Source organism: Oncorhynchus tshawytscha, unplaced genomic scaffold (genome assembly GCF_018296145.1).
Source record: "Oncorhynchus tshawytscha isolate Ot180627B unplaced genomic scaffold, Otsh_v2.0 Un_contig_1662_pilon_pilon, whole genome shotgun sequence".
Classification (NCBI taxonomy): domain Eukaryota; kingdom Metazoa; phylum Chordata; class Actinopteri; order Salmoniformes; family Salmonidae; genus Oncorhynchus; species Oncorhynchus tshawytscha.
This window is the reverse complement of record NW_024609496.1, coordinates 97700-110000: the sequence shown is the minus strand read 5'-3', so window position 1 is coordinate 110000 and position 12301 is coordinate 97700. Positions and strand designations below refer to the sequence as shown.

Here is a 12301-nt window from a genome sequence, read left to right as displayed (position 1 = left end):
CACATCTACTTCCTCATGAAGAAGGTAACCCATGACCTCAAACACCTGAACCCTGACCTCTAACCCCTGAACTGTAAACCGTAACCTCTCTAGTACTCCTACCCCAGGTATCTGACCTTTAACCTCTAGCACTCCTACCCCAGGAATCTAACCTCTAACCTCTAGGACTCCTACCCCAGGTATCTAACCTCTAACCTCTATTACTCCTACCCCAGGAATCTAACCTCTAACCTCTAGTACTCCTACCCCAGGAATCTAACCTCTAACCTCTTGGACTCCTACCCCAGGAATCTAACCTCTAACCTCTAGGACTCCTACCCTAGGTATCTAACCTCTAACCTCTGACTTCTAGGACTCCTACCCCAGGTATCTGAAGTCTGAGCTCTATAAGAACATGCTGGCCAAAGCCATCGTTCCCCAGGAGACCAAGAAGAGGTACTCAGGAAATTTTACATTCCAATATATACTACATTACAATGTATAATCCTCAATATACTACAACACAATATATACTCCTCAAAATACTACATTACAATATATACTTCTCAATATACAACATTACAATAGATATTCCTCAATATATTACATTACAATATATACTCCTCAATATACTACATTACTATATATACCCTTCAATATACTACATTACAATATATATTTCTCAATATACTACTTTAAAATATATACTACATTAAAATATATACTTCTCAATATACTACATTAAAAAGATATATTCCTCAATATACTACATTACAATATATACTTCTCAATATAATACATTAAAATATATACTTCTCAATATACTACATTAAAATATATACTCCTCAATATACTACAATATATACTCCTCAATATACTACATTAAAATATGTACTCCTCAATATACTACATTACAATATATACTCCTCAATATACTACATTACAATATATACTTCTCAATATAATACATTAAAATATATACTTCTCAATATACTACATTAAAATATGTACTCCTCAATATACTACATTACAATATATACTCCTCAATATACTACATTAAAAATATATATTCCTCAATATACTACATTACAATATATACTCTCCAATACAACCTCCCGAATAAATTATATTACAATATATACACCTCATTATACATGTCAAATATGGCCAATATAACACGGCTAAGGGCTGTGTCCAGGCACTCCGTGTTTCTCATAAGAACATCCCTTAGCTGTGGTATATTGGCCATATACCACACCTCCTTGGGCCTTATTGCTTAAATATGTACTCCCCAATATACTACATTACAATGTACAGTGCCTTTGGAAAGTAGTCAGACCCCTTGCCTTTTTCCACATTTTGTTAGGTTAGAGCCTTATTCTAAAATTGATTCAACTGTTTTTTTCCTCATCAATCTACAAACAATACGCCATAATAAAAAGGCAGAAACAAGTTTTTAAACATTTTTGCTCATTTATAAGAAAAAAATTGGAAATATGACATTTATTTTAGTATTCAGAGCCTTTACTCAGTACTTTGTTGAAGCACCTTTGGCAGCAATTACAGCCTCGAGTCTTCTTGGGTATGACGCTACAAGCTTGGGACACCTGTATTTGGGGAGTTTCTCACATTCTTCTCTGCAGATCCTCTCAACCTCTGTCAATATGGATGGGGAGCGTCGCTGCAAAGATAATTTCAGGTCTCTCCAGAGATGTTCAATCGGGTCCAGGCTCTGGCTGGGCCATCAAGGACATTCAGAGACTTGTCCCAACGCCACTCCTGCGTTGTCTTGGCTTGTATGCTTAGGGTCGTTGTCCTGTTGGAAGGTAAACATTAGACTGGGGGCGAAGGTTCTGAGCGCTCTGGAGCAGATTTTCATCAAGGAGCTCCCTGTACTTTGCTCCGTTCATCTTTCCCCGGGATTCTGACTAGTCCCTGCCACTGAAAAATATCCCCACAGCATGATGCTGCCACCACCATGCTTCCCCGTAGAGATGGTTCCAGGCTTTCTCCAGACGTGACGCTTGACATTCAGGCCAAAGAGTTCAATCTTTTATTTATTTTATTTCACATTTATTTAACCAGGTAGGCCAGTTGAGAACAAGTTCTCATTTACAACTGCGACCTGGCCAAGATAAAGCAAAGCAGTGCCACACAAACAACAACACAGAGTTACACATGGAATAAACAAAAGTACAGTCAATAACACAATAGAAAAGTGTAAATACAGTGTGTGCAAATGAGGTAAGATGAGGTAAAGAGGTAAAGCAATGAATAGGCCAAAGTGGTGAAATAATTACAATTTAGCAATTAAACACTGGAGTGATAGATGTGCAGAAGATGATTGTGCAAGTAGAGATACTGGGGTACAAAGGAGCAAAAAATAAAATAACAATATGGGGATGAGGTAGTTGGGTGGGCTATTTACAGATGGGCTATGTACAGGTTCAATGATCTATAAGCTGCTCTGGCAGCTGATGCTTAAAGTTAGTGAGGGAGATATGGGTCTCCAGCTTTAGTGGAGATTTTAGTTTTTTAAATATTTTTGCAATTCATTCCAGTCATTGGCAGCAGAGAACTGGAAGGAAAGGCGGCCAAAAGAGGAATTGGCTTTGGGGGTGACCAGTGAAATATTCCCGCTGGAGCGCGTGTAATGGGTGGGTGTTGCTATGGTGACCAGTGAACTGAGATAAGGCGGGGCTTTACCTAGCAAAAACGTATAGATGACCTGGAGCCAGTGGGTTTGGCGACGAAAATGAAGCGAGGGCCAGCCAACGAGAGCATGCAGGTCGCAATGGTGGGTAGTATATGGGGCATTGGTGACAAAACGGATAGCACTGTGATAGACTGCATCCAATTTGCTGAGTAGAGTGTTAGAGACTGTTTTGTAAATGACATCGCTGAAGTCAAGGATCGGCAGGATAGTCAATTTTACGAGGGTTTGTTTGGCAGCATGAGTGAAGGATGCTTTGTTGCGAAATAGGAAGCCGATTCTAGATGTAATTTTGGATTGGAGATGCTTAATATGAGTCTGGAAGGAGAGTTTACAGCCTAACCAGACACCTAGGTATTTGCAGTTGTTCACATTTTCTAGGCCAGAACCGTACAGAGCGATGCTAGATGGGTGTTCAGGTGCAGCGATCAGTTGAAGAGCATTTAGTTTTACTTGCATTTAAGAGTAGTTGGAGGCCACGGAAGGAGATTTGTATGGCATTGAAGCTCGTCTGGAAGTTAGGTAACACGGTGTCCAAAGAAGTGCAAGAAGTATACAGAATGGTGTCGTCTGCATAGAGGTGGATCAGAGAATCACCAGCAGCAAGAGCAACATCATTGATGAATACAGAGAAGAGTCGGCCCGAGAATTGAACCCTGTGGCACCCCTAGAGACTGACAGAGGTCTGGACAACAGGCCCTCCGATTTGACATACTGAACTCTATCTGAGAAGTAGTTAGTGAACCAGGTGAGGCAGTCATTTGAGAAACCAAGGCTGTTGAGTCTGCCGATAAGAATGCGGTGATTGACAGAGTCGAAAGCCTTGACCAGGTTGATGAAGACGGCTGCACAGTATTGTCTTTTATCGATGGCGGTTATGATATCGTTTAGGACCCTGAGTGTGAATGAGGTGCACCCATGACCAACTCTGAAACCAGATTGCATAGCGGAGAAGGTACGGTGGGATTCGAAATGGTCTGTGATCTGTATGATAACTTTGCTTTCGGAGACCTTAGAAAGGCAGGGTAGGATGGATATGGATCTGTAACAGTTTGGGTCTAGAGTGTCTCCCGCTTTGAAGAGGGGGATGACTGCGGCAGCTTTCCAATCTTTGGGGATCTCAGACTATATAAAAGAGAGGTTGAACAGGCTAGTAATAGGGGTTGCAACAATTGTGGCAGATAATTTTCGAAAGAGAGGGTCCAGATTGTCTAGCCCAGCTGATTTGTAGGGGTCCAGATTTTGCAGCTCTTTCAGAACATCAGCAATCTGGATTTGGGTGAAGGAGAAATGGGGAGGCTTATGCAAGATGCTGTGGGGGAGTGCGGAACTGTTGACCATGGTAGCGGTGAAAAGCATGGCCAGCTGTAGAAAAATGCTTATTGATATTCTAAATTATCATGGATTTATCAGTGGTGACAGTGTTTACCTATCCTCAGTGCAGTGGGCAGCTGGGAGGAGGTCCTCTTATTCTCCATGGACTTTACAGTGTCCCAGAACTTTTTCGAGTTTGTGCTACAGGATGCAAATTTCTGTTTGAAAAAGCTAGCCTTTGCCTACCTAACTGCCTGGGTATATTGGTTGCTAACTTCCCTGAACAGTTGCATATCGCGGGGCCTATTCAATGCTACTGTTGGAATGAGGTCATTGTCCTTCCAGGATACCCTGGCCGATTAGAAAGGCCCTGCTCGCTGAAGTGTTTTAGGGAGCGCTTGACAGTGATGAGGGGTGGTCGTTTGACTGCAGACCCATTACAGACGCAGGCTATACTTATTTTCCACCATAATTTGCAAATAAATTCATAAAAAATCCTACAATGTGATTTTCTGGATTTTTTTCCCTCATTTTGTCTGTCATAGTTGAAGTGTACCTATGATGAAAATTACAGGCCTCTCATCTTTTTAAGTGGGAGAAATTGCACAATTGGTGGCTGACTAAATACTTTTTTGCCCCACTGTATATAGACAGGTAAATTGACTTTACCACAGGTGGACTGTAATCAAGTTGTAGAAACATCTCAAGGATGATCAATGGAAACAGGATGCACCTGAGAGTCTCACAGCAAAGGATCTGAATACTTATGTAAATATGACAGTTATTATGATGAGGTATGACAGTTATTATGATGAGGTATAACAGGTATTATGATGAGGTATGACAGTTATTGTGATGAGTTATGACAGTTATTGTGATGAGGTATGCCAGTTTTTATGATGAGATATGCCAGTTATTATGACGAGGTATGCCAGTTATTATGACGAGGTATGCCAGTTATTATGATGAGGTATGCCAGTTATTATGATGAGGTATGACAGTTATTATGATGAGGTATGCCAGTTATTATGACGACGTATGCCAGTTATTATGATGAGGTATGCCAGTTATTATGACGAGGTATGCCAGTTATTATGACGACGTATGCCAGTTATTATGATGAGATATGACAGTTATTATGATGAGGTATGACAGTGATTATGATGAATACTTATGTAAATAAGGTATTTCTGTTTTTTCAACAACAACCAAATATTCTAAAAGCCTGTTTTCACTTTGTGGGTAGTGTGTGTAGGTTGCTGAGGATTGTTTTAAAATTAATCCATTTTGGAATGAGTCTGTAATGTAACATTGTGTTGCTGAGGTTTGTTTTTAAATTTAATCTGTAATGTAGCAAAGTGTGGAAAAAGTCAATGGGTCCGAATACTTTCCGAATGCACTCAATATATACTACACTGCAATATATACTCCTGAATATATACTCAATATAAACTACACTGCAATATATACTCCTGAATATATACTCAATATAAACTACACTGCAATATATACTCCTGAATATATACTCAATATAAACTACACTGCAATATATACTCCTGAATATATACTCAATATAAACTACACTGCAATATATACTCCTGAATATATACTCAATATATACTACACTGCAATATATACTCCTGAATATATACTCAATATAAACTACACTGCAATATATACTCAATATATACTCCTGAATATATACTCAATATATACTCCTGAATATATACTCAATATATACTACACTTCAATATATACTCAATATATACTCCTGGACATATACTCAATATATACTACACTGCAATATATACTCCTGAATATATACTCAATATATACTACACTGCAATATATACTCCTGAATATATACTCAATATATACTACACTGCAATATATACTCCTGGATATATAGTCAATATATACTACACTGCAATATATACTCCTGAATATATACTCAATATATGCTACACTGCAATATATACTCCTGATCTGATATATACTAAATATATACTACACTGCAATATATACTCCTGATATATACTCAATATATACTACACTGCAATATATACTCCTGAATATATATTCAATATATACTACACTGCAATATACTCCTGAATATATATTCAATATATACTACACTGCAATATATACTCCTGAATATATATTCAATATATTCTACACTGCAATATATACTCCTGAATATATGTTCAATATATACTACACTGTAATATACTCCTGAATATATATCAATATATACTCAATTACAATATATACTCCTGAATATATACTCAATATATACTACACTGCAATATATACTCAATATATACTCCTGGATATATACTCAATATATACTACACTGCAATATATACTCCTGAATATATATTCAATATATACTACACTGCAATATATACTCCTGAATATATATATTCAATATATTCTACACTGCAATATATACTCCTGAATATATATTCAATATATACTACACTGTAATATACTCCTGAATATATATTCAATATATACTCAATTACAATATATACTCCTGAATATATATTCAATATATACTACACTGCAATATATACTCCTGAATATATATTCACTATATACTCAATTACAATATATACTCCTGAATATATATTCACTATATACTCAATTACAATATATACTCCTGGATATTTGTAACGGTTTTCTAGTGGTGATGAAAGAGAGTCGGACCAAACTGCAGCGTGTCGATTATACGATCCATGTTTAATATAACAAAGAACCATACAAAAAACAATAAACGAAACCGAAACAGCCTATCTGGTGCAAACTAACAACGAGTACACATAGCACGACACCCTCAAAGAATATGGCTGCCTAAATATGGTTCCCAATCAGAGACAACGATAAGCATCTGCCTCTGATTGAGAACCACTGAGACAGCCATAGACTTTGCTAGACAACCCACTGCTAAATCCCAATACCACCACCAAAACCCCAAGACAAACACACCACAATTACAAAAACCCCATGCCACACCCTGGCCTGACCAAATATAAAGATGAACACAAAATACTTTGACCATGATACTACTCAAAACAATAGGGAGGGTCCGGGTGGGCGTCTGTCCATGGTGGCGGCTCGGGCGCGGGACGTGGACCCCACTCATTTAATGTCTTAGTCCCCTCTCCCTTCGTCCCTGGATATCCACCCTACCATGGCCTAGTAGTCCTCACCCAGAACCCCACTGGACTGAGGAGCAGATCGGGACTGAAGGACAGCTCGGGACTGAGGCAGCTCGGGACTGAGGGGAAGCTCGGGAGTGAGAGGAAGCTCAGGAGTGAGAGAAGCTCAGGAGTGAGAGGAAGCTCAGGAGTGAGAGAAGGAGTGAGAGGAAGCTAGGCAGGTTGATGGATCTACCAGATCCTGGCTGGCTGGTGGTTCCGGCAGATCCTGGCTGACTGGCACTTCTGGCGGATCCTGGCTGACTGGTGGGTCCTGGGAGACTGGCGGACCTGGCTGACTGGCGGATCCTGGCAGACTGGCGGATCCTGGCAGACTGGCGGATCCTGGCAGACTGGCGGATCCTGGCAGACTGGCGGATACTGGCGGATCCTGGCAGACTGGCGGATAACTGATCCTGGCAGACTGGCCCTGGCCGACTAGATCCTGGCCGACTGGCAGATCCTGGCACTGGCAGATCCTGGCCGATGGCAGATCCTGGCACTGGCAGATCCTGGCTGACTGGCAGATCCTGGCCGACTGGCAGATCCTGGCCGATGGCAGTTCTGGCGGATCTGGCAACTATCCTGGCAGACTGGCGGATCTGGCAGACTGGCGGATCCTGGCTGACTGGCGGATCCTGGTTGACTGGCACTTCTGGCGGATCCTGAAAGACTGGCGGATACTGGCGGATCATGGACTGGCGGATACTATCCTGGCTGACTGGCGGATCCTGGCAGACTGGCGGATCCTGGCTGAATATATAGACTGGCGGATCCTGGCCGACTGGCATACTATCCTGGCTGACTGGCACTTCTGGCGGATCCTGAAAGACTGGCGGATCCTGGCTGACTATCATGGACTGGCGGATCCTGGCTGATATCCTGGCCGACTGGCAGATCCTGGCTGACTGGCAGATCCTGGCCGACTGGCAGATCCTGGCCGACTGGCAGTTCTGGCGGATCCTGGCAGACTGGCGGATCCTGGCAGACTGGCAGTTCTGGCGGATCCTGGCAGACTGGCTGGATATATATCCTGGTTGACTACTATCCTGAAAGACTGGCGGATCCTGGCTGACTGGCGGATCATGGACTATCCTGGCTGACTGGCGGATCTGGCTGATATCCTGGCCGACTGGCAGTTCTGGCATATACTGGCGGATCTGGAAGAGTCTGGTTGACTGGCAGATCTGGAAGAGTCTGGTTGACTGGCAGATCTGGAAGAGTCTGGCTGACTGGCAGATCTGGAAGAGACTGGCTGATAGATAAGAGTCTGGCTGATGGCAGATCTGGCGGCGCTGGGCAGCCTGGCGGCGCTGGGCAATAGGCAGACTGGCAGTGCTGGGCAGCCTGGCGTGCTGGGCAGACTGGCGTGCTGGGCAGACTGGTGGCGCTGGGCAGACTGGCGACGCTGGGCAGATGGCGATGCTGGGCAGACTGATTCAATATGCTGGGCAGACTGGCGGTGCTGGGCAGACTGGCGATGCTGGGCAGACTGGCGGCACTATGCTCCATATAGGCTGACAGCTCTGGCGGCTGACTGATATATACTTCTGACAGCTCCTAGACTATACTGACAGCTCCGTGCAGACTGACAGCTCCGTGCAGACTGACAGCTCCGTGACTGGCTGCTCCATGCATGGCTGCTCCATGCAGACTGACAGCTCTGGCTGCTTCATGCAGACTGACAGCTCTGGCTGCTCCATGTAGACTGGCTGCTTCATGCAGACTGGCAGCTCGGGCTGCTTCATGTAGACTGACAGCTCTGGCTGCTCCATGCGGACTGACAGCTCTGGCTGCTCCATGTAGACTGACTGCTTCATGCAGACTGGCAGCTCGGGCTGCTTCATGTAGACTGACAGCTCTGGCTCCTCCATGCAGACTGACAGCTCTGACTGCTCCATGCAGACTGACAGCTCTGGCTGCTTCATGCAGACTGGCAGCTCTGGCTGCTCTATGTAGACTGGCTGCTTCATGCAGACTGGCACCTCGGGCTGCTTCATGTAGACTGAATGGCTGCTCCATGCGGACTGACAGCTCTGGCTGCTCCATGCAGACTGACAGCTCTGGCTGCTCCATGCGGACTGACAGCTCTGGCTGCTCCATGCGGACTGACAGCTCTGGCTGCTCCATGTAGACTGGCTGCTTCATGCAGACTGGCGGCTCGGGCTGCTTCATGTAGACTGACAGCTCTGGCTGCTCCATGTAGACTGGCTGCTTCATGCAGACTGGCAGCTCGGGCTGCTTCATGTAGACTGACAGCTCTGGCTGCTCCATGCAGACTGACAGCTCTGACTGCTCCATGCAGACTGACAGCTCTGACTGCTCCATGCAGACTGACAGCTCTGACTGCTCCATGCAGACTGACAGCTCTGGCTGCTTCATGCAGACTGGCAGCTCTGGCTGCGCTGAACAGGCGGGAGACTCCTGCAGCGCTGTGTCGGAGGAAGGCTCTGGCTGCGCTAAACAGGCGGAAGACTCCGGCAGCGCTGTAGAGGAGGAAGGCTCTGGCTGCGCTGAACAGGCGGGAGGCTCCGGCAGCGCTGTAGAGGAGAAAGGCTCTGGCTGCGCTGAACAGGCGGGAGGCTCCGGCAGCGCTGTAGAGGAGGAAAGCTCTGGCTGCGTTAAACAGGCGGGAGACTCCAGCAGCGCAGGAGAGGAGAAAAGCGCTGGCTGCGCTGAACAGGCGAGGCACACTGTAGGCCTGATGCGTGGTGCTGGCACTGGTATGCCGTGCATGCTATGCCAAGCCCACACCTTTCTCTCTACTCTGTCCAATACATCCTCCACACTCTCAGACTCAGCACTCTGCTTCGCCGACAGCTCCAATTCCATCCATGGCTCTGCCCAGGGTCCTTGTCCGTCAAGGATCTCCTCCCAAGTCCATTTATCCAAAGAGTGCAGCCTCTCCCAATGCTGCTGCTGCCTCTGTTGCTTCTCCTGCTGCTGCCTCTGCTCCTGCTGCTGCCTTTGCTGCTGCTGCTGTTGCTCCTGCTGCACCTGTCGCTTCTCCTGCTGCTGCTGTTGCTGCTGCCTCTGTTTACCAGCCGCTTGGTCCTTGGTTGGTGGGTGATTCTGTAACGGTTTTCTAGTGGTGATGAAAGAGAGTCGGACCAAACTGCAGCGTGTCGATTGCGATCCATGTTTAATATAACAAAGAACCACGAACTCACAAAAAAACAATAAACGAAACCGAAACAGCCTATCTGGTGCAAACTAACAACGAGTACACATAGGACACTAAGGACAATCACCACGATATGGCTGCCTAAATATGGTTCCCAATCAGAGACAACGATAAGCATCTGCCTCTGATTGAGAACCACTCCAGACAGCCATAGACTTTGCTAGACAACCCACTAAGCTACAATCCCAATACCACCACCAAAACCCCAAGACAAACACACCACAATTACAAAAACCCCATGCCACACCCTGGCCTGACCAAATACATAAAGATGAACACAAAATACTTTGACCAGGGCGTGACAATATTGTCACAGTCGTCGTATGAAGCGGACCAAAATGCAGCGTGGTATGTGTTCATGATGATTTTTTAATAAAAGAAAGCACTGAACACTGAATGCAAACTACACAAAACAATAAACGAAATAACAACCGTGTAGCTATAATGAGAACTGTGCTGACACAAGCAACTAACATAGACAATCACCCACAAACAAACAGTGAAACCCAGGCTACCTAAGTATGATTCTCAATCAGAGACAACTAATGACACCTGCCTCTGATTGAGAACCATACTAGGCCGAAACATAGAAATCCCCAAAATCATAGAAAAAGAAACATAGACAGCCCACCCCAACTCACGCCCTGACCAAACTAAATAATGACAAAACAAAGGAAAGAATGGTCAGAACGTGACAGATATATAGTTAATATATACTCACACACAATATATACAATATATACAATACAATATCATCAAATATATACTCCTGAATATATATTCAATATATACTCAATTACAATATATACAACTCAAAATATACTCAATAAATATTAAGTATATACTTTTCAAATATATACTCCTCAATATAAACTCTGCAATATACTACAATACAATATATACTCCTCAAGATATGCTGCATTACAATATATACACTCGTAAATATATATATATAGCATTACAATATACAGTGTGTGTTCAAAACATTAGGAACACCTGCGTTTTCCCTGACACAGACTGAGCAGGTGAATCCAGGTGAAAGCTGGATTCACCTGGTCAGGGCCTACATAATGCTGTTAGGGCCTACATAAACTGTCAGGGCCTACATAAAGCTGTCAGGGCCTACATAAGTCTTTCAGGGCCTACATAAAGCTGTCAGGGCCTACATAAAGCTGCCAGGGCCTACATAAAGCTGTCAGGGCCTACATAAAGCTGTCAGGGCCTACATAAAGCTGTCAGGGCCTACATAAAGCTGCCAGGGCCTACATAAAGCTGCCAGGGCCTACATAAAGCTGTCAGGGCCTACATAAAGCTGCCAGGGCCTACATAAAGCTGTCAGGGCCTACATAAAGCTGTCAGGGACTACATAAAGCTGTCAGGGCCTACATAAAGCTGCCAGGGCCTACCTAAAGCTGTCAGGGCCTACATAAAGCTGTCAGGGACTACATAAAGCTGTCAGGGGTCTTACATAAAGCTGTTAGGGTCCTACATAAAGCTGTCAGGGCCTACATAAACCTGTCAGGGGTCCTACATAAAGCTGTTAGGGCCTATATAAAGCATTCAGGGCCTACATAAAGCTGTTAGGGCCTACATAAAGCTGTTACAGCCTACATAAAGCTGTTAGGGCCCACATAAAGCTTTTAGGGCCTACATAAAGCTGTCAGGGGTCCTACATAAAGCTGTCAGGGGTCTTACATAAAGCTGTCAGGGGTCTTACATAAAGCTGTCAGGGGTCCTACATAAAGCTTTTAGGGCCTACATATAGCTACATAAAGCTGTTAGGGCCTACATAAAGCTGTTAGGGCCTACATAAAGCTGTCAGGGCCTACATTAAGCTGTTAGGGCCTACATAAAGCTGTCAGGGCCTACATATAGCTACATAAAGCTGTTAGGGACTACATAAAGCTGTTA

At 44.0% G+C, this 12301-nt stretch overlaps 1 protein-coding gene across 1 annotated transcript in view; it reads left to right on the top strand.

The window, feature by feature from the left end:
- Nucleotides 1-12301, top strand: part of rgs11 (regulator of G protein signaling 11) — a 61500-nt gene that overhangs the window by 44944 nt on the left and 4255 nt on the right. The window contains exons 15-16 of the mRNA XM_042315533.1: nucleotides 1-24; nucleotides 353-435. The exon at nucleotides 1-24 is cut by the window's left edge and continues 115 nt beyond it. Of these exons, the coding sequence (XP_042171467.1) occupies nucleotides 1-24; nucleotides 353-435 (107 nt within the window). The remainder of the gene's footprint in view (nucleotides 25-352; nucleotides 436-12301) is intronic.